Source organism: Anguilla anguilla, chromosome 15 (assembly GCF_013347855.1).
Source record: "Anguilla anguilla isolate fAngAng1 chromosome 15, fAngAng1.pri, whole genome shotgun sequence".
NCBI classification, from domain to species: Eukaryota; Metazoa; Chordata; class Actinopteri; order Anguilliformes; family Anguillidae; genus Anguilla; species Anguilla anguilla.
This window is the reverse complement of record NC_049215.1, coordinates 23741943-23765791: the sequence shown is the minus strand read 5'-3', so window position 1 is coordinate 23765791 and position 23849 is coordinate 23741943. Positions and strand designations below refer to the sequence as shown.

General features: G+C 42.8%; 1 protein-coding gene across 1 annotated transcript in view; it reads right to left on the bottom strand.

Moving 5' to 3' along the window:
- iqca1 (IQ motif containing with AAA domain 1) overlaps positions 1-23849 on the bottom strand; it is a 54138-nt gene that overhangs the window by 24368 nt on the left and 5921 nt on the right. Inside the window, exons 6-12 of the mRNA XM_035393143.1 lie at positions 21773-21844; positions 18074-18279; positions 16651-16735; positions 15255-15398; positions 10218-10290; positions 1006-1112; positions 314-412 (exon numbers count right to left, since the gene is read on the bottom strand). Coding sequence (XP_035249034.1) covers positions 314-412; positions 1006-1112; positions 10218-10290; positions 15255-15398; positions 16651-16735; positions 18074-18279; positions 21773-21844 — 786 coding nt within the window. The remainder of the gene's footprint in view (positions 1-313; positions 413-1005; positions 1113-10217; positions 10291-15254; positions 15399-16650; positions 16736-18073; positions 18280-21772; positions 21845-23849) is intronic.

The window sequence follows — 23849 nt, the reverse complement described above, 5'->3', positions numbered from 1 at the left end:
ATTCTCAGTGTTGTGTATTTCTATAAATAAAAATGTGCTAAATTAAAATATCTGAAAGTGGCATTACTTTGTATAATAACCCAGCAGAATATTTGTAGTACATTGCATTCTTGCAGATTTTTTGTTTCTCAGTTTTATCTGAAACTGGTAAAATTTCACATAGGTATAGACTATTTCTATACCAAAGTGTACAATATATGGTAGATAAATATGCAGGACCCTTGTGGCATAAATTTGTAGAACAGAAAGTAATACTCTAGAATAAAAGTTACAGTAAAAGCAATCAAATAATATAAACACACTTGCTTTTTACCTTCTTGCTCTTTTTCTTTCCCTTTTTCTTCTTCTTATCTTTCACTCGGTCCACTATTATCTTGAGGTTCTTCAGTTCTTGTCTCATCAGCTCATCAACCTTTGAAGAGCAAAATATTTCTGTGATCTATACTGAAATGCCATCATGGCTTTCTCCCATCAAACTGAGCAACCGACAGATCATTTGACCTGCATCCCTGCCCCTACCTCAATATTGACATCCTAATTCACCAACATTTCCTCACGACACACCGCAAGATTGGCAGGTCATTTTACTTGTAGACCCACCCATGTAAGTGCAAGATTATCAGGTCATTTCAACAATGGCTCTGCCCTTCAAGCTTAAAGAAACTGACAGGCATTTTCACCTGCAGCTTCTCCCTCCACACTGTGTTGACAGCAGAGCTGCATTCACTAGAACGGAAGGTCATTTCAGAGCTCTAGGCCGTGGGAACCTGCAGGGCCCTGCCAATTTGGTTAAGTAGGGCTATTCCTCTGCCTGACCACAAAACAACGCCATCTCTGGTGGATCAGGTGTCTGCAGTCTGCCTGCACCAGCTTTGTCAGAGGCATGCTCTTCTTGTGTCATGGCTGCTCGGCTCAGTTATCTGACTGCAGAGAGAAGATGAGCGGTAGCTGGCTGTATTTATCGAACTGATGGAGTGCTCCAGTGCGCAGGGTCCGCTCCCTCACCTGAACTCTGACCTCTTCCTCCACCTCCACCCGCTTCTCCTCCCGCACCAGCTGGGCGTCAAAGGTCTGTGTGAAGTTCTGGCTCTCGTCTCGGTGCTGCCACACCTCTGAAACACAGAGAACGCCCAGACTGAAAGACAATTCACACCTGAGAAACAACAATTCACACCTGAGAAACAACAATTCACACCTGAGAAACAACAATTCACACTCGGACGGTCTTAACACTACAGTTTACATTATGCCAGTTTGGGTCTGTCTTCACTAAAAAGACACATTCTTACACTAAATAATTCTTTAGACTATAATCAACTCCTTTATGGGTAAAGATATACGATGAAGCAAGGGCATTATCTACGAGGTAACAACTCTGTTTTTATTTAACTTATCTTAATTATGTGTAGATTATCTGAATAGTCCATTGACAAGCTGAAACACAACTGGAACACCTGACACACTCACACCAGAAACTCCTCACATACTCACAACTGAAAAACAGCAAGATAGCTTTCTAAGTGTATGTGGTTGATCATGTGAAAAGGCCTACCAGCTGTAGCTATCTTTGATGAGAAAGTATGAAATTTTGTGCTCAAAATTCTAATCCATTTCTGTGTTGTGAAAGATGCAGTTTTCCACCCACCAGTTCAGTGTTTGTGTGGTCAAATGAGATTTAGCATGAACACATGGCCCCTCCAGGCACTCCAGGGCTAAAACACAATGATGCCAGTACTCCCAACAAGCTAGGCTGAAGTGTAACAAAAGGTGGCATTCCTCATCCATTAATGAAACACGATAAACAACTTCTAAAAAAAGGTAAAGGGGAGGAAGTTGGCAATTAAGATTCCACAGTGGTCAAAACAACACTTCACTGAGTCCTCCATCAAACTGCAAGATCTGCAGGCTGTCAGGCAGAGAAGGGGAAAGAGGAAGCTGTGGGAGGGGGGGAGGGGGCTCATTGTCCACATGGCTTTCTCTAACTGGTGCATCCTGGGTAGAAGAATACCCTCCGATGAGTGCAGACGCATTAGTACCATGGGGCAGGTGTGGACTGCGCTCATTAAACAGTGCTCAGACCAGGCCCAGAGCACTTAAAAATGTAGACTGTAGTTCTCCTTCTCTCTCACTGATCACTGATCTGGCCCACTATGAAGAACGAAATTCAGAGTAGGAATTAGCTGAATTATTGAACATACTCAGGGGGGAGGCTGTCTCTGTACCTTAGGGTTAAGCATGCTACTAGCGATCAAACCTGGTCAAATAAATACTGGAATACTTTAATCCTTTTTGACACCAGTAATCCTGCACATTATTGATGATTTTACAGGAAATATTTAGTTTCACTAATAGTCAGAACATAATACTTTTTTTCATTTGATTTTATATTTTTATTAGCAACATGTTTCTGTGAAAAATTCTTAAGCCTCTGTAGAGTGATTTTAAAATGTCCCAGCTTCTAAAGAGTTTAAATACGTCAAACATGCATTTGGCCCCAGTTTGCAACCAATTGATTAATAATGTTGAAATATTCAGTAGAACATGGCATACTAGTATCAGTTTGCTGTTGAAGATTACTTATATCAGCAGGTGAGAGCTGCCTTGCCACTGTGATAGCAATATCTGCTGAACTCTGATCACGTTAGTTTGTGTGTGATCAGCACACATAAAACGTTTCTGGTCTTTTATTGAAACAAAATGACTTGGAATCGTCCATAAACGTGCATTAAAAATATTCACTAGCCATCTGACTCTGTATCTCTCTCTATCTGTATCTCCACCTATCACATGCCATGGCCTGCCTGGCCCCTGCATATGTCTGTGGGGTGATACCTGGGGCCAAACTGGAACCGTTTTGGGTGTGAGCTCCCTGACCTCCTTCATCTCGTCAGCATTAAAATAAAAATAGCAGTTGACCACTAATGCCGTTAGAACTGTTAAAATTACAGACAAGCACTTCTTTTCTGCTAATTAATGGCACAAATCAAAACATTTGTCGTTAATGGTCACCGACCGTATCTATTTAGACCTGGATTCAATCGACATTTGTCCTTCACTCAGCTTACAGTTAAAAGCAAATGTTGCGGAACTGGCCAAAGTCTCTTTATGAAGAAAAAACAAACACTTCAATTTGTGTGTAAGTCAAAGTTAATGAAAATGTTGATGGAATCCAAGCCTATGCAGACCTCTCCACTGAGAAATTTATTAAACATACAAATCCTGTAAGCAGTCTGCTGCTGACTAAAGCAGAACCCAGAAAATAAGAGAGTTCAGACATTGAATGGCCTTCATTCGTTCTGTGGTTTGAATAAAAACATGAATTCCCTGGGTTCTCCCTTTTCCCTGCATCCTCAGTTACAATCCCCACATTCATAGCCGATTCACGTTCACGTTCTGCGGTTAACTGGATTAACCCTAAACTGGGCTAAAGAGCCACCCTTTCCTTCATTTATACGCATTCTAATTTCCACAGAACTTAAAACACCCAACGTAATCCAATTATGGGATCAGAAGACTGCAGATTCTAGGTTTTTGAGCTGGAACTTCGGATTGCTTTGAAGAATTTCGCTATGACAACTCGTCCATTTCAATTTGGGCCATGAACCACATGGCACTCCACAGAGGTTCTACACAATTAAACCATCCCATGTCAGACATGTCACAGAAATGATTGACACAGGAGCCATGGCGACATGCTCATTTGTGCTTTGGGTATTCCACTCGACCCCCTCTCACCGATCCTCCTGTGTCTGCTGGATTAACTAAGACTGGATTACTCTGGTAATGTTTGCCCTTCCCATAATGATTACTCTATCCTGCCTCTCTGTACATGAACGTGTGACAGGCTTCACTGCTATTGTTATTTGCTCGCTACACCCGGTCAGTTCCCTCAACTCAGATGGTTGGTCAGTTTTAAGGGCATTGTTTGAATGACCATAACAACACTACTGTAGCCTTTAATCACTCTATGGTACACACAAACTCCTCTGTGGATGAGCATTAAAACACAACTGTATAAATTCCCATATTTCTTTTAGCTTTTCAATCACACTTGGTATTAGCCTTTCTTTGTCATGCAGGGGACATTTGGCCTCCAGTTTGCTGCATGCCCCCGATTACATTAAGTGAGAAAAGTTATTAAAACATGAAGGAATAAGCTAAATGTACAATGACTCAGTGTCTTCTTGAAGTATAAGGAACTTGGCAAAAACTTTGGCAATGCCAAATAGGCTAAAGGTCATAATGGGGTTAGCAAATCAGGAAGATGACATCTCCTGTAGCTTTAACTCTGAGAAACGTTCACAGTGTCTCGACTGAGCCTTGACTATGCTTTCTAGATAAACAGCAGTATTGAGAAATTCAGATAGAAGTGGGCCACAAAGCAAAATATTATAGGAGGAAGGTGGAAGTCTGGTGTTGACCTTACAGACAAACACAAGATAGTAAGCGGCCCAGTTTCCCAAAAGCAAATGGCTTTCAGGTCATTCAGGTCTTTTTCTTGCATTCTTTCTTGAATTCAGTATGCACAACAAACAACACTTGTTTAAATTTTGTGCATGTGTGGCTCAGAGTATGACTAGATAAGTTTAAAATCTCAGTTCTTGCTCACAGTTATATGCCCCACACAATATGGTCCTTAAACATGTTTTCTGCACGCATGTTTAGCTTCTGATGGTACTAACCCATCCTTTACTGTTTCACTTAGCCTCTAGTCCATGCCCATATAGATAGGCATTTTCTGGAAAATATTAATCCACATTAACTCATCAAACCACTGTCCGCTGACATTCTCTTGAGCATAGCTCAAAGATGCGAGCCATTCAGCAGTTTGAAAGCCTTCAGATCGCCTGTTCCCTCAAGAGTTACTGTGTTTTCATCAAATAAGAAGCAAAACAAACAACCCAATAACAGCTGCTTCAATTGCTCTTGTGAAAAATGAAACAGCTCCCGATAAAAACAATTACTCTGAAATGCCGCAGAATTGAAAGCGTGCCTTGAAGGACTTGCTTCATTTGGCAAACAGAAAGAACCTTCTGACTGTGAAACGTAATCTGCTTGCCAGGTCAGTGATCTCCTTTTTAAAATATTTTTTTTCAAGGCACCAGGGGCAATCCGATACACCAAATTACCTTTTTTGATCCATCATGGTGTGTTACCACAACACAGTTTTGGTGTGAAAAAGGCGTTAATTATATTCTACTGAAAACAGTGGGGTTTAGGAGAGTCCTGTTTTAGAGGCGAACAAAAGCCCCAAGGTCAGGCATCTAAGCCCTATTTTAATAACATTTGCTAAAGAAAATACACCATTAAGCTTAAAATAAGGCAAATGCAAAATTTCACAAGCTTATTATCAAGCTGATCATTTCATAAGCTAATGTCAAAGGAAAGTGGCTCCACAAAGGGACCACACACATCTTTATAAGCAACATCTTTCCTGAGTGCTTCACATATACGATGCATCCCCTCTTTATAAAGAGTCAGCACGTAAGCCCATAAACTGCAGTAAACAGAGTATTCCCTATGCTGAGATGAGTGTAGACCAGCATTCATGTTTTCTAATAGAGTTCAGAGTAGAAAACAATATTGAGTATGTTGCTGCAGAATCCATGCGGGAGTTAAGCAAAATTGTCGATTCTTCAGAGTGGAAACTGTATTTGAAAAGGGATGATTTACAAATGTTTTGTACTTCTTTAAAAAGAAAATAATGTTTATAAATTTTATATTTCTGAATATTTTAGTAAGTTCATAAGCAGCGACAGAGACCTCTGAGGTGTTAAAGTCCAGGCTTGACAGATTCTCGTACGACTAGACAGAAGGAAAATGATGAGCATGCATTGGCTGAATGGCCTGTTCTCATTATTAAATCATTTCATATCCTCACAAGTTTCTTAAAAATCTAAAATGTCTCTAAGATGTCAGGTGGGAGGTGTAGGAGTAGAGGGTATATTTTATGTGCAAAATGTGTTGCTGACTTTGCGGGGGAGGTCAGGGGGGCACTTAAATCCTCTTGCTGTGCGTATTTGATGTGTTTAAAACATCTGCATTAAAGGCATTGTTTCTTTATTGATGTTAGGCTGCGCTGTAAGGATTCAGGTGTAACTAATAAAGCTGCAGTTAAAATTCAAACCCCACAAGGAGAGGCTCCACAAACAACAGCGATTGTATTCCAGCGCTCAAGTGCTTCCTTTAATCTGGACAATAACCTGTTTTTGTCCGAGCGGAGCGGACGAGAGGGAGGGCTCGATTCTTCCTCAGGAGCGTTTCCCACTCGCGCGGACCGTGGCCAGGAAATTGAAATTAAATCCACGGTTCGGGTCCAAGCTGCTGGCCCGTGACGCTGGCATGCTGGGACAAAAAAGCCGAGGTTTCCCACCGGGGGGCACGTCAGCACGCGGGCTCACCAGCTGGACTGGAGGGGAGGGAGGAAGCGGACGGCGGATGGCGAATGGCGGACGGCGGACGTGCTCACGGCGTCAGAGCAGATGGGCGGTGCAGCGGCCGGGCTAGAGGGCCGCCGTTGGATGCCGCCAGACGCGCGCTGTCTGGGTCTCGACCCGTGTTCCTCGCTCGACTCTGCGCGGATTTTGAGGGACGAGTTTACGCGCCATTAGCACTAAAACGCGACGGGAAGAAAGAAATTACAGACACCTGATAAAACAGCGCAGTACACCCATGGGAAGCTCATCGACCGGCAGAAACGTTTCCTTGAAATCACACGCTTGACAGGCAGGATGTTTCGCATGCATTTCAATGCATTTTTAAATGTTTTGACCCAGAAATCTTGCTTAATGCTCGAGGGTACATTCCAAAGAAAACCCAACTGTCACCATTTCCCACAAAGAATAAATGAATCTTTCAGATTCTGTATGCAGCTCTCCTCTCTCAGCCAAATCAGGCCCAAACAGGACAAATAACACAGGAAGTCACTGTCTGAATAACAGAGCGACATTAAAAAACTTTTTTTTTTTAAGTCTGCATTTGTTCCACCGCACACGCTCAACAACAAATTACACAAAATCAAAACAAATGAGCAACGTACGGAGGGATGGGGGGTGTTGTCATGACAATGCTCAACCAATCGTATATGCAGAGGTAAAGCCAGGATATGGAGCCTGCTTTCTATTAAATCTCACAGCCTCATTCTTTAGGAACGTAACCTTAGGCCCAGGTTGTGGCTGCTGACATTCTTGAAGGAAATCATAACGAAAAAGAATTAAATGGCTTTGACTTGGGTGCATAATTGCTTCCTGCTGATGTCTAAAGGCATGTCTGGTGTTTTACTTTTTGTAACCTTTTCTAACTACAATAATAGTAATTCTGCATGTAGACAGAATAAAAAGCCTGCCACTTATTCCTAGGAATATATATTTATTACTTTAAAAAATGTTTTTAATACTAAAATAAAGTTATATTTTCCTGTGATTCTGTGCCACACCTTTTACCATGAGGATGAACACAACAAAGCATTCACACTGTAAAACACAATTGTCCAGTGCTTAATAGGGGATTCAATGGGTTTCAATGAAGAATATTGTCAATATGCAATCAAATTAACAACACAAAAATAAGGGATTTCAACCTTATTATTACAACTTAGATTTTCTTTCATCAAAAACATTTTTCTTTCTCAAAATATCCAACAACCCACAACTTAGGTGGGGCTTTCGCAGTAACACATGGGTTTGATTGAAAATTAGTGCTTCGCCATGGAAAGCAAAGTTCGATTGGGGCAATGAAATGATTGACAGCATGTAGTAACTCAACCCATTACGGAGTGAATGAAACTTCACCCTCCCGTGACCGCACCTGCAGCTTGTGTCACCATAAGTCCGTTTCAGGGCTTGAGCCAGTGGATTTTTGCGGCTGTGAAACCACCATGGTGACCTTCAAACACTCAGAGATGATTTGATTAATCATCCATTAAAATGAATTCAACCCCCAATCTGTACCCCATTAATAATAAAGATATCAGGGGAGGCGATAACCGATAGGAATAAAAAACCAAAGACACAATCATTCATTCAAATGGCCTCTGTTGTTTTGCCTAAGCTCGGAGCGCCATGGACGTGCTGAGATAACACTGGTGATTGATTTCCAATATCTGTGCTGTGATTGATGTGTTTTCACAGGGCATGTTGATCCAGAGACCACCGAAGCTGTATAGCACATGCGGCCCCAGGGAGCCGTAGGGTCTAACCTCAGGTGACCAGGTCAGATAAGAGAAAAGGAGGAGAAGGGAGGAAATGAGGAGTTTTCAGGAGTGATGGTATAGTTATCAAGGCCAACTGCCTGTGGAGCACCAGACGTGGGGCCCAGAGCTGGACTGAGGCCTCTTTCAGATGAACAAGGAGCCGATTCCCATCTCTTCCCTGGATCTGAATGCCTTCCAACCGCGCTTCACTTTCACTTGAACCAACAGGGTGTGGGTAAATATTGATCGCACTGACCATGGGCACACTGCCAAACATCCCCCTCGCGCACATAAAAGCATGAGGTTCAGGTCCATCCAAGTGTCTAACCAGAGAAAAAGTATACAGAGGACTCCCGACAGGTAAATATGCCTAGGACCATTGTGATTATATGCAAGCAGCATACGCACATAACAGCAGTCGGTAAAGTCGATAACACCAGTGCAATAAAGTGAAGAATACAATATCCAGCATGCAATTTCTGTAAGTTTGGGACCCTCTGGGGGGAGCTGGAGGGGAGATTCCCACTTTGGCATCTGGTTTCCAAGTAGCCTCTTTGTTCTATTGCTCCCTGTTGGGATCTTACAGAGGGAGTGCCACCGGGTTTTCGGTTTGAGTAAACCACCATGACACACACGTTCACGGTTCACCGAAACTCGGAAGCAGCAGGCAGAGCCTTCCTCCATTAGGACCAAGGTCAGGGCGAGACAGGAAGGAGTGCTCAGCTAGTTAGCGCTGCCGTCACAACAGCAGATTGATTTGTCTCTCTGTCAGCCTGTGGCCGTGATGATATACTGCTGACCTCCTTGCTCATTCCTGGAACACACACCCTGCCCCCTGCCCCCTGCCCCCCATTCAACCCCCCCCCCTCCCCAGTACGGCTCAATGATACAGATGTCTTTGAAAGCCCATCAGTAATAAAGACAGAGAACTATGACACGTCCTTCGTCATCTGTATATCTGGTAGATATCAGAAAGAGGGCAGTGTTGAGAGTAATACTCTGGCATTACTCTAATGTACAGTAATGTGGCCCTATACATATAATGTGTGCATGAGTAACTGCACACACACACACACACACACACACATAATCCGCACACACAGGTGTCTTTTGTTTGCTGTTGATTCAGAGATGGCACAGTCAGCCAGCCGGGTCAGAGGGTGGTAAGATCTGGCAGCTGGATACAGAGGGCAGTATAATCACACAGCTGGCAGCATGGGCAGTGGGACTGCAGGTCGGAGCAGGTTTGCACAGCTCGCTCCATTCCCAGCCCAGTGCTGAGCCCCATTGTCCCCAGTGCCGGTCTCTCACACGCAGGCTGTGAGGAAGCTCTTTCTGGAAGCACTCAATGGCAGGAAACTAGCCCTGTTTCCCAGGGACCAACAATAAAGCACCACTGCGCTCAATTCAATCTGCATTTCGGATATTGCTGCGGTAAATTGCACACACACACACACACACACAGTTAGACTAACAACCTTAGACAAGAGGACAGAGACAGATGGAGGGAGTTTCAATCGGCTTTATAACAAGGGGATCCCCAAAGTCTCATCTGTCAATTTCACCTTGATTTCAGGGAGCACCCCCACACCCCCTTCCTGCCTGCAGCAGGCTTCAGTTCAGCACTTACTTTGGTTCTGATGGCCCTGAAATAAGTTTTGCTTATTGAAACCAAGTTCACTCCCTCAAAATGATCCTGATTACGTCGACTCCCAGCCCCTGGTATGCAGGACTGCACACTTTTAACAGTGCAACTTGCATTAATGTTGTCACATTTCTCCCTGGCTTGGGAGAAAACAACTCACATACAGACCGGCATTTAATAAATTTTTTTTAAACCAGAGCACAAAATCACAATAATTCAAATATCATTTCTTTTCTAAATTTAAGTCATCTGCAGGAATGGTTATGCTGTCTAAAGGACTGAGATAATTAACTGACCCAGGGATGGCCCTTTACATGGATGTAATTCATCGCTGTGTGTCCTCTGTGACCGCTACAAAACTGAGTTATTCTGAGCATTTACCTTTGTAGGTATTGGCCCCCTCAACCACCGCTGGCAGGAAACTGCTGGGGGGCATTTTCCAACCCGTCTCCTCCTGAAATAAAGAAATAAGAGAAGAATCATTATGTTTCCACTGAAACAAGATAGAATGACCCTGTTGAAATTTCTGATGGTTGAATATCAGAATAAAGGCTAATAGAATACGATAACAGTAAAATTATTAACATGAGCAAAAATGATGGCTGTCAATATATGCTGCTTTTAAATGTGGAACAGGACTTTTAAGGCATGTTTTCACTAACAGTATATACAAAATTCATGGAAAAATGCAAGTAATATAGCCAGAAACCCCTGATGCCAAGATATAGGTCCAGTATTCCTATTTGACTCGCAGTGTTGGACAGCCAAATATGATGTTGTGTTTATATACAGAAAACAGTCCAAGATCTGAGAAGATAGCGAATATGAGGAGAAATGATTCTTTTAATAAAAACCAGCTACACACATATTCTAAGCCTCAGTGTAAACACATTTTTCCACAGTCATCTAAAACAGAAAGAGCCAGTCCAGAATACATTATGTGTAATGCTCCATATCATGCTTTTCAGATGAATGGCTACTTCCCTCATAGCAGGCTCAACCACTCCCTGTATACCTTTTTTTCCTCATGGCATACGTGTAATTCTTTGGGATTTGCACAGATTTATTTTGGTGGATAGTATCGTATCAAGAAAATCAGAAAAGCTGGCACAGGCACATCAAATCCCTCCAACATATTCCACCAGAGGAAGGACCTTTGGCCAATCATGCATCGCCATGTCAGACACCCTACCAGTCAGCAATGGTGAAATATGAACTATACTGCATGGTGGATGCACCACTGGGCTAAAACCAAGTTCCTCCTCTTGCAAGGTCATCTGGACCCTCTACAGGAAATATTTTTAGATTACACCTCTGTAGGAGAGGAACTGCCAGGATGTCCGAATTTTAAGGACACTGTCACTGGCCATATGTCTCCACCCTCCTTGTCCTGTCTGCACTTCCTGTGATGTGCAGGGTTGTGGTGTGATACGCTCCAAGGTCACCTTCAACAAAGGTCAAGGATGTTTAAGTTTAAGGAGCTAAAACCAGATGAAGTGCATATTTCCACCCAATGTTCCTTGAATGCATTCCAAAAAGGAAAAAGAAAAAAAGAGAAAAGAAATAATAAACAAAAACCTTAGTTTACAGTAGTACAGTAGTCAGGAAATCCATAATTAAACACTGTATATTATTGGTATGTGTAACCTGATTTATTACTTGTTTTGGGTTTACCTGAACATTAAAATTGCATTTCCTTCCTTAACAAGTCGTGTATCATTCTTGTAGGTACACAGAAATAGTCTTGTGGCCCACTGAGGAGAATACGGGTGATATGTGTGGTGTAATAGTGGGGTTCATCTGAGGACATTACAGGGTGACCTTCAGCAAAAGTTCCAGTTAGGAAGGATCTGCCTCCCTAGTGTCCCCAATAGACAGTTTAATTTAAAAGGCATTTTCCATATAATGTTGTAATAACTTTATTTTTCCATCATCTCACAATAATCTTTTGGCTTTTATTGTCATTGACTTCTTACTTTAGCAATAGTTCTGTATTAGCACTTTAAACTGTTGTATGTTCTATGTTTACAGAGTGAGCCATAACAAAGTATGTCATACTATTAAAAGAATGCACACAAGAAATCATTAAGCTGGCCAATATTTACTTCTTGTAATGCAGAAAACTACTTTTAAATAATATCTGTATTAATTATATATAAAAATGAACCTTTATTAATAATCTGTACTATGCATCTCTTTTCACATTGCTTTCATCTGGGCTGTTCACCAATGGCTCAGTGACCTGGCAGGGACTGTCAGAGGTTATTACTGTGCATTTTATTCTCCCCCAGGAGTAAATATTTTACAGAATATCTCTGTAGCAGCACAGTGTTCCATTACAATGATTCTGTCTCAAATGAATCACAGACCACAGCTCATTAATCCTGACTGCTGACGCACGGAGTGATTTCCAATTAAACAAATGTCATAACTGTCCATTTCAGTTATAGTTTTTACTTGAAAAATGGTTGGTTTCGATTTCTTTGGGTGCTATATGAAATTAAATGTGATTAATTGGTTGATTTAATCATTCTACCTCCCTCCTTAAACATACGCAACCTGACACCTGTCATTCAACACTCACCATCTGTCGATCGCTGTTGCAGATTGTACTTTACATGGATCTTTTTCTGTCTTTCTGCCCCAGGGTGATTTTTACCTGCAGTCGATTCTCTATAACTAAATTATGGTTGTGACAGCTATGTTTGTTGTGCACTTAAGTAGAGTATGCACGTAACAGGAGTAAGTGATGTCAGTGGGATTAAAACAGGAGCAGCTGTACACTATTATATGGAACACAACTGGATTATGCAATAATCCAATATCCAATTTTAGGGAGGCTGACTCTATCCTGATAATTCAACACCATCTCTTGCATATCCACTCTCCTCCCCCACCCCCCATCACAAACCCCACCTGACCCGACGGTAAAGGGGCGCTATAAAATCACGCTTGAAACGGTTCCAAGGCAGACTCAGGAATGGATTGGTGAGTGCAGCCATGTGTGATACGTTTTCTGCAGCACGAATTTAAGGGGAAGTTTTCTGTTATTCATGATGGTGCTCGACAGAAACAATGGCTCCATTCTAGCGAACCTGACCACAGCTTGGCAAACTTGCTGTGCGCTTGTAATTCATACTGTTTAGGTAGCCGCCAGCGGCCGTGACATGTCATCCCAGGGAAGCGGCTCGGGGTCCGAGCTGGAGACAGAGCGGTGGTGCCGTCCTCCTCGCTCTCTCAGTCTGTGATCTCACAAAGGTGAGAGACGACCGCCGGGGCTCGGCCAGGATGGACAGAGCCTCTTTCTCCGCTGAGCCCATCTGGTTTCGGCTGGACACCCAATACAGGGCCCCTGTAATCACACACCAATTACGCCCCCAACCCCCCAGCCCCACCCCACCCCACCATCATAGTCCTCTCCTGAAGAACAAAAAAATGGGCCCTAGCTTCAAAGGAGGGCCTCATACAAAACGTGCATTGTGCAGCCACGGCCGTATAGGTAACCCACTTAAACACACGGACGCCCCGTCTGAAACCAGAGAACCCAGATGAATTCATTTTACCTGAGCACTTCATTACGGCGCGAAGCGAAGCGGTTTATGGCTGCCAGCTCCCAGCTGCACAGCTTTTAATTACACTTGGATTTATGCTGACCTCCATTTCGGGCCCTGATTAACACAGCCTGATGCTTTGAGGCAGTTTTTTTTAATTTTTTATACAGAAATAATTGGCACGTTGGTTTAAACGAATGACTGGAATTGGAATCTGGTCTTTTTTCCCCCCTCTTTCTGCATTCCGCGCGCTCTCTCTGCTAATCAGCGCGCCGTAGCCGACACGCTTGCGTAAGGCCGAACAAAAAAGAGCAGTGACAGGAGAAAAGGGCGGGGAGGACCCTCTGGGAGAGCGAGCTGGCGGGGCGGGGGGAGCGCTGAAAGGTTTAAGAGGGAAGGGACGCTGGGCCCGCGGTGTTAACGGACCATGCGAGGAATGCTCCGTCGGGACCAGAGACATTTCCTGAAAGCGGTGTCCTGCGGTGACGTAGCACAGGCTATCCCTGGCGGTTCAGTCAGAACCCTAAACACAAATCAGAGGAAGGGCAGTCTCCACAAAGCAGCCAGGTTAGGTGTCCATGTTTCACACAGCATACATGTGTATTTATTTTTACATTGTGTGATATATATATTTTTAAATGTGTCAAAAAATTTTGGAGGCACTTTTTCGTGTTCACCTGAACAGTGCAGCTGAAGCAGTGGTGTCACTGTAAAATAGGTTCAACTGATTAATTCACATGGGAGGTCAATTCACTTGCCTCCTCAATGGAAAATTTAAAACACAATCCTGTCAAATTTTGTTGGAGCGAAACAATTTCTGCAACTGATATAACAGCTGCTTTGAGAATTACCACCAACTGCAAACAGTGTGAGCTCCCATGAGGTACTGTATTTCTGGCATGTATGACAAAAACAGAAGAAATTTACGGCGCATAGTATTTCCCAAAGAGAGGCACAGGGAGTTCTGTGGTATGGAACCCGGTCCCCTTCCTGAATTATACCAAGCCCCTTATATATTTCTGCATTACATTCATGTGTGTATATCTAAACTTTTAACATTAACAATTTTTAACCTAAAAACTATTAAAACTAGAAACCTAAAAGTTTCCCAACCAATAGGCATGTTATACTTTATAGTCATTAAAGATCCTGTGAACAGCACACAAGCCAGTGAGATCTAGTTTTATGGCAATTAACTTCTGCTACACAATGGGAATTTTATCAGTGTGACTACAGTGTCTCAATAACCACAAGGTCCTCACTGAGAAGTGATTACAGGATTCTGCTTTTAACATGACATTATTAATTTGCTTGCCAGGTATCAATGAGTCTTCCACAGTTCATATTTGATGGACCATTTATTCATACAGTTGGATATAATCAATTCAGGTTAAGCAGCTTGCTCAAAAGTAGAGTGACAGTGCTGTAAACCTAACTGGACATCAGCCCCGTGTTCACAAACAAGCATCCATAGCTGCAGCTGCATGAATCATGCACTGTGCTTTATCTGGATTCATTTCAAGGCAAACTTATTTAAGTTTTCTAAGATGTTAAAATGTGTAGATGTTTGAAGCAGCATGGGAAACATTTCTGGCTGCCTTAAAGAACATTTAGACCAGTTACTTCAGAAGCTTCTGAAGCTAGAGCATTAGTAACAAATACTAAGGCATAGTTTTATGAAGTCACCTAACTGACGTTTTATTGCACACAATGGTAATTTCCATTTGGCCAATAACTGACATTGTAAAAATGACATAATTTGAAGCGAATGGAAAAGTAGTTAGCAGTGGCAGGCAATCGACCAGGCCTTTTGCTGAGCTGTGACATGTCATGCCCACCCGTCTTCTCTGTGAAGCCATGCCCCTACCTCAGAATCTGCATCACTCTTCTTTCCTTTCCCCTTTCCCTTCCTGTCTTTCTTCTTCTCCTTCCCAGACGACTTCCCTTTTTTCCCTTTACTTTTCTTCCTCTTCTCCTTCTCCTCCTCTTTGGCAGCCAGTTCAGCAGCAACCTTTAAAAACACACACATTTTAATACTTTATTTGAGCATACAGTTAAAGAGCCAGTAAAGGGCCCCAGGTTGTGCATCTGCTCTCTATGTTAATGTCAATACAATGTAAACACTTTCACACAAACTGCACTGATCAATTCATTTAAATGACCTCAAAACAGTTACCGTACACACAATGCACATGCACGCATGCGTGCACGCACACACACACACACACACACAGGGTTTAAAACCTGATGGATAGATCTGTACATGTGTTGCTCAGATGCATGGAGTGGCTAAATGCATTACTGCAATGCATGAATTATGCAGGCTGCTTACTGTTAAGCCTCCGGAAAGTAATGTGGTCCTGGACACCATTAAAGATGAAAGTTTATGCCTTTTCTTAGTTCTTTACTCGACTGACCATGTAAAGCCCTCCAGAGGGTCTGAATGGCCCTTTTGTCTAGGGAGAGCAGACATAGTCACTCAACCCGATCCAGCAGGAACCATCCATTATCAGGGATTAGAGCTAAATCACTGCAATAGGCCAGAGCTACATCCCTCCTAACACAAAACGTTTTAAGAACACTTACTGAAAAATCTGAGTGAATTACTCTTTGGATGTGAGATAACGCCAGGAAGGGAACTTTCCAAAAAAACAGGCTTGTATTTATTGTTCCAAAGTTTTGTCAGAGAAAAATGATAAAACTTTGTCTGCATTAGGGTCTATGCTTTATTGGCTGACTTAATATTTTCTTAATATGTACAGTTTCCTCTTAGATAACTCTAAATTGGAGTGTCTTTTCCTGTTTTTCTTACAATCCATTTTAATAAAATACTCATGTCCTGCTGCAGGACTATGAAATGTTAAGGTTTATGACCAGTTTGTGGTTGGGGCTGGGGCTGGGGTTGAGTTTGAGGTTGAGGTTAAGGGTTAAGGTTAAGGGTAGAGGTTAAGGGGTCAGGGACATAAAATTCATGGACAAGACTAGTTAGGAAACTGGCCAGTAGTTCCGCTGGCTGATCCCTAAACACTACAACATCCCCCAGAGAGGGAGGGTTTCTGTAAGTTTGGCATCCCATGCCCCATCCTGTAATAGGACAGTCGCTGCAGTGATGGGATGTTGTAGGTCTCGAATTATGACTGGGGTCTATACATGTGGCTGTCTGCAACCTGATCCTTCTTGCATTGTAAGCATCCCAGTAAACACTGTGGCGCAATGCACATACACTGGGTCATTCATGGGTCTGTGGAACTCAAAGGACTCACCTGCTCAGGTGTCTTCTGTGCAAATATGGCTGCCGACCCCCCTTCATCTATGCTGGGGAAGTCTGGAAACTTCCCAGTGGCATCTCTGCAGTGGAAAAAACAGCAGAGCTCAAGTTTAAAGGACGAGCTATACTTAAAAATCCCCTATTTTAACACTGGAGAGAGCATATCAAGAAATACAATAGTTAACCTACCTTACCTGTACTTCCATAGAATTCTGTTTCTTCAGTGGTCTAAAAGTATCTCATATGCAATCCTGCTCAGATTTTACATTTGAACATCTCAACTGAAAGGCTAGGCCCTGTTCTTTCTCAGAGGCATACGAGCAGGTCTCCATTAATGGGGTAATGGGGTAATGGCTCGAATCAGATCTTAATAAAAAGCAGACTGCAGCCCCTCAGCCCTTCTCTATGTAAAAGCTGGAGGTGCTGAGAAACAGACCACTCCTCTGTGGCCTGGGCTCGAGAGGTTTTCCACCAGCTCTCTGGGGCTGTCTAGAATTACATACATACGGGCAATACCGCAGCTTTCATTATGGAAATGGGCCATACAACAATGAAAAGAGTAGTGGGAAGGCCGCTGGCATAAACACTCTGTGCAGTCGTTTAGGGCCACAACCATCCCTGGGCCACACAACTAAAGTTTTTTTTTTTTTTTTTTGGAACACTTTGGGGCCACAAGGACATTCTCGTTTAGGGAGCACCAACACCCTACAGCAGGCCCTGGGAATGCTGAGCAGGCACAGCTGCAACATGCCAGCAGTGGCTCACTGACTTGAACCAATCATTATAAATAGCTGATTTCATTTGGTCAAACAAGTGATTGATACACTGTAGCTCCACGTATTATAGGGTCCATAGGGTTCAACTCTTACTCTCCCATCACAAGAGATCACAGCCTGGTCAGTGGAGCACTTGCTCAGATCCCACTATCCTCACATTATTGGCACAGATACATTATTGCCCAATGAGAAAGCGAGCTGCTCAAAGCCGCGGGGAGCTGCCATTGTGGGCTGTGGACAGCGTGCCTCTCCAGGGGCCCAGGGCTGAGATGATTTAGGGCCGTGGGCTCCCCGGGAGCGGGCGGCGCAGTCTGCTGCGAGCGCGTAAATCACAGAGGAATGCGCTAATGAGGGTCTGCGGAGGCTCCCGCCAAGGCCCAGCCTCTCTCCAGCGCTAGCCCCACTGCGAAGAGCCGCTAAAGACAGTCACTGTTTTTACACTGGACCCTTTCAGCGATGGGAGATTCACAGCCCCAGAGGCAAAGAACAAACAGGTGCTCCTATTATTATTATTATAGAAAGCTTGACCAGCAAGCTTGTACGTTGCTTTGGATAAAAGCGTCTGCCAAATAAATGTAATGTAACGGTAAGCAGAGACAGAGTGGGTGGGCGGAGCCCTGGGGGTGAGGGGGCGGGTCTCACCGGCACTCGATGAACCACTGGCGAATCTGCTCCTGCAGTGTCTGCTGCATGTCAGGCCCCTCCACCTCCCTCACCGAGTCCTTGATTTTGTCCTTAGCCTGCAGGAAGTCGGCCTCGTGCTTCTCCTGCAGCAGCCTGCGGGAGCATTCCACCTGCTGCATGCGCACCTGTGCAGCGCTCTGCCTCCCCTGCTGCGGAGGGGGCACCTGCAGGGAAGGCAGGGCAGGGCAGGGCAGGGCGGGGCAGGGCGGGGCAGGGCGGGGCAGGGCGGGGAGGGGCGGGGCGGGGCGGGGGTTCACAAAATACGCCGAGCACAGGTGAATGCATGTTAAATTTTCATGTTTTTAAATAATAAAATGTACGCGTATATATGAAAAATGTATATGAACGATATCTTGCAGTACACAGTATATGCTGAAATTTATCTTGGAAACTGTAAATGTGTCTGCACTCTTTTTAGCCCGGCCAAACATGAAATTGGTCCTAAGGGAATTAATAAAATAATATTGCATTGTTTTTTAATGTAAGCCATAAAACGCAGATGGCATCTTTGATTCGCCATCTGTTCCACTGCCATTTTTAAAACAGCAAAGGTAGGAAGAGACCATTCTCAAAGACGATTCGTCAAATTCAGGTAGTTAATTACTCTTCGTCTTTAAAAAGTTGGCACAGTAACTAGAAGTTGATGCTGATACTTGCAGAATAATGCAACATATCTTCTATGACCAAACGTACAACACATTACAGTGACTGCCTTGATCCCTTAAATCTGGCAATATTTTAAAAATATTTCATCTTTCAGATGCATAACATAAATGAGCTCATTTCAGTTCATATTTTATTCCCCTTAATTCAGAGTATAGATATGGCACATAGTCAAAAGCACATGGCCTCCTAAAAAGCTGATATCAACGTGCCTTTGTTCTCCTGTTTGTTTAACATCATAAATCTTGGGGCGGCCTTGTTTAAATCAGTCCAGCCAGTTTTTAAGCAGTTTATAGAAAGCAGTTGGCAACACTTTAGAATATGTCTTGGATGAGTTATTAATAACTTAATAAGAAATCATTAATAAATGTGAGGCTACAATGCGTAGGTCCAGCACGTTTGAATTCTTCCTAGCCATGTTCAAATAAAGGCTTTTTAACTTTACCATTAAGCCTTGCGACTCCCACTTGTTTGCCATATTTATTTTATTTTATTTTATTTTTTACAATTTTTACTGGCCAACTAAACCATTTCTGATTAATTAATAAAAGTATTAGTCAAAAAAGGGCCAAGAAAGCCAGACAGTAAATTCAACACACAATAAGTACTGTTGCCATTGTTCAGTTCATATACTGTAAAAACCAACAATACTGGGGCTGTCATCTTGACTGCTTCTCCATCTGGAGACACTCTTCTTTTTGATTTCAGATTTACTCATATTTATTAATGTTGGAACAAAATGCAATAATGCATTTCTTAACGAAGCCTATTGCGTTTATTAATGCCCTGTGCATGCTGGGTTTTTAAGATGTGCACGCTTCACCTCTCTTTGTCTTTGCCCATTGGTAACTGAATGCAGTCCTCATCAGATATACAGCAGTGGTGTAATGCTACTATCGGCTCTCCGTTCGGGAGATTGTAGTTAGCTTGGAGCTATTTGCAATCGCCATCTAGGAACTTTGGAACAAAAGCATCTGGCAGACAAATGTAACTGTAAATGCTGCCACCCTGTTTTCAGCAAGACTGGGACTGAAACATCAGCAGGGCTGACCACACTGCACCACAGACGCATAAAGCTGCTGTTCCCAGACTTGTGCATTCATATTGCCTTCACATGCTGCTTCAGTAAATGCTGCAGCACAGCTGTGCGGCACAAGCCCTTGATTTTACAGTGAGAGCCACTTCCTCTAACCACATGGAGGTGTACCGCTAACGCCTGGGGGCTCGGGGGGGTCAGGGCCGCGATTGGGTGCTGCTCTGCGCGAGCCGTAGGCCTGCGTGAGACACAGCATTCCTGCTGGTGGAAACCACGAATGGAAAACACCTGGGAGACAGGTCATGAACGGAGGAGGAGGGGAGGGGAGAGGGGCTTGCGTGTATGTGATGGTAATGCACACACACAAACACACACACACACACACACGCGCATGCACACACACACACACACACACACACACACACATATGCACACACAGGCACTTCCCCTCTGTGTTTATCGCATCCCTCAACACACACACTCATTTCTCTGTTTACTGTTCCAGCTGACTGGTTGCCTGTCAACCGCTGTCTGATTCTGACGCAGCGTACATGATTTTAGCTTGGGAATAAATGTGTACGACGCAGGGGGACAATCAGAGCGCTTGATTGTGGAAAAGATGCGGTGGGAGAGGTGCTTCCATTTATTGTGAACAAACTATAGGAGGGCTGCTTTTTCAGATTTGGAGATTAGGGACACTAGATAGTGTGGAAAGCCATCTACATGGAGTGTCCTTTTGGGGAGACCATAGGCATTTTATATGGTGTTGAATACTTGTTAAAGAAATTAATAGTAGGCCTACTCATTAACATGTTCGACAAGTTAGTTCAGGGTTTAATGTTAAATGTGTTGAGCTAATTTGCTTGCTGCATTGACACAGCATCAATTTAAATTTAAATTGTACCCTACTCAGTTAAGTTATGAATGTAATTAAAACAGGTAATGACTACTGACATGTCAAAGCTGCTTGAAGTAAAATTCCATAGTGCTATGCTAAATATTTTCTGAAAAAATGAACAAAATCCAAAAACAGATATATACAGACTCTGCTACTCTTCTAAATCTGTGTGTAGTAGAGTTTGTTCATGTTACTGTGCACATTTCTGCGAGTGTGTGCATTATTATGCATGTGTTACCAGTGTTTTTGCACCTCCTCTGTTTGGTCTTTGAACAGACTGGTAAATCTCTGGCCTTGACAAGCTTATTTTTTTAAAGGCTATAATTCTATTTTTAACTTATGTTATCAGATAACTTCATTTCCCAGGAGCAATTACACTACTCATATGATAATAGGATTACAAATGCCTGCACTAAAGGAAACCATGCTTTTTATGCTTTTCCCATGAAAACCATAAATTACTGCAACTCCCTTGTTTCTGACACAAAGACCTGCAATGGTACTGAAACAAAAACGGGCAAAAAATCAAGTTTGGCAATCAATAACTTATAAAACACGTGACCTTTCCTCATTCAGTAACTGCTTTCATAGTGGTTATGAAAGGCTGAAACATTTCCTGTGGAGCATGTGTGTGCATTTGAGCTTGTATTTGCACTGTTTTCTGTCATTCATGATGAATTTAAAGTATCGTTTGTGGTGACTATGATGCACACCACAGAGAGCTGGTACAAGTCGCAGTGTCTGTGTTTGTGCTTTTTTGAGTGCTGCATAAACACGCTCATTTGTCATTCAATTGTTTCTCCTTTATCTTTTTATCCCTGATTCATCTTTCAAACACCTTTCCCCCCCTCCGCTTCTGGTCATTTTATGATGCTATTTGTGAATGGCACACAGTATGATTGAACTGCAGTTGTGCAATGCTGTCGGCAGTTCTCTGTTCTGTTCAGTGACAACAGATGAAAAGGATCACGTATCAGAATTTATCCTTTATCGATATAAATATTTTACACTCCTCCCTGTTGAATGTATGAATGAATAAGATGCATTTCAGAATACCCACCATCCCCAGAAACACCATCTCCTCCAGTCGCTCCTTTTTCATCCTCTTCCTCGTACTGTACCCGAGCCACACCTGGAACACAGACAGAATATAACCAGTGGGTCCATGATGCAAGACTGTATATCATGGAGCATCATGCCTTACACCAGGGGCTATTCCGGTCCTGGAGGGCCGGAGCATGTGCGGGCTTTTGCTACCTACCAATTAGCCTGGCTAAATGAGCTGACTGGCTGCATACACCAACACTGGCTCACTCGTAGATTAGATCGCAGTAAAAGGCTTCAAATAGGAACAAAAGAACAGCCTTCCGCTTGCATTCATGAGCTTATCAATGTAGTGAAAACGTCAGATGATGTAACTGTTAGGGCTGTAAGTAATTAGGCCAGAAGTTGGCATGAAACCCAGAAATAGACGGGGCCCTTGTTGCCGTCCTCTGCCTTATATTAAAAATGGCATGATTGTCAAAATGCACCAACATGCCACTGTATTCATGTAACAGTATTTTTAAAGTATTTTTTTGTCTTGCATTATTCATTTGGAATTTGAGGACAATTTTTCTAACAGGAAATTTGCAGAGTTGAGCACGTCATCATACCAGTTCCACTGTTTATCACCAAAAACCCACTTCATTTAATACACGAGTGTCAAAACTCCTGAAGGGTTTTCCTGCTTAATTGGTGTGATTAGTTAAACAATTACCCTGATTTATTCGCCCAAATGCACAGTGTTAACACTTGGAAGTCAAGACTCCATATGTAGGTCTTTATGTGCCATTATTTTTTCTAAGAAAGTATTGTACTGAGTCAATACGTGGGTTAATTATACACAACAAGTAGAGGTTGCAGCACAGACCAACATGCAAGAATTCGATATGACGCCCCTGCTTCATTAAGCAAGTGTCTGCAAGAGACCCATAATCCAAACGGTCTGAATGAGAGACTGACTTCAATGGACCCGTCACCATTCCTTGCAGAGCAAAGATGCCTCCTGATAAAAAGACGGCCATGATCACCCTTGAAATAAGGGTTCTTATTTGCACTGAAATCAACTTTTAATTAACATGGTACTCTGAGGACTGGAAATCTTAATATTACTTCTAAATATAATTCTCACAGGGTTCTCACTATGATGTATCCTCAGTTATGACTGGGATTAGAATTCCCTTCAAACATCAGATATCCTTCCTCATATTGCTCATGATTAATGCAGATACCTACTGCAATAGGATAAGGGCCAACAAAGGCTAAGCCCTCCAGGGCCATATATCAGACATGGGGTAAGTCACAAGATCAGGGGTATAAACAGTGGAGGGATTAAACTGGCTCATCACCTTATTTCATACTGCCTGATATTGCTCCTGTCCCTAATCATAGAACTACCATCGATATCACATACATACATCATCTTAAAATGAGGCAGAAGGCAGAGATTTAACCACCATTTTCCTTTAACATAAAGCTGTTTTTTTAAATTTTTTTTTTTAACTTTTTCTAAATCGTTTCCTGTAGCATTCCTTGTGATATCATGACTTAAATAACTATAAATAAAGGTTTCCAAGGCTAAGAAAATGCTTCACACTCTCCATACCATCTGTAATCTGTATGCGCGTGCACACACACACCTTTCAAATGGACCCATAACTCCTCAGATATAGCGATAACCAGCTCAAGTGAGTTCTTAAGATACTCATTTATCTTTCCATCTTGTTATTGACGGTAAAATGCCTTTGCAAAAACACAGGTGCTGAGGGACAAAGTCTCTTTAATCTCAGAGGTACCTGGAGCCACAACGATATCGATTTTTATAGGTCCCGGCAGGCTACACAAAAGAAGTACATTCCTATGAAAAAATGCATTCATTTTTTCTCCTAGCTTTGACATCATAGAGCCTCAGAAAGCTTATGGCTCCCAGTCACGTTATATCTTCTGTGACAGTACTTTTCTTCAGCTGCTGCGCACAATCTCCTTTGTAGACATCACAATGCGTGGGACAAGATTTCAAGATTACAGAGCTCAAGAAAATGAACACCTTAAAAAACTAAACCTGCCTACCCCCTTTTTGGGAAGAGAATCAATGT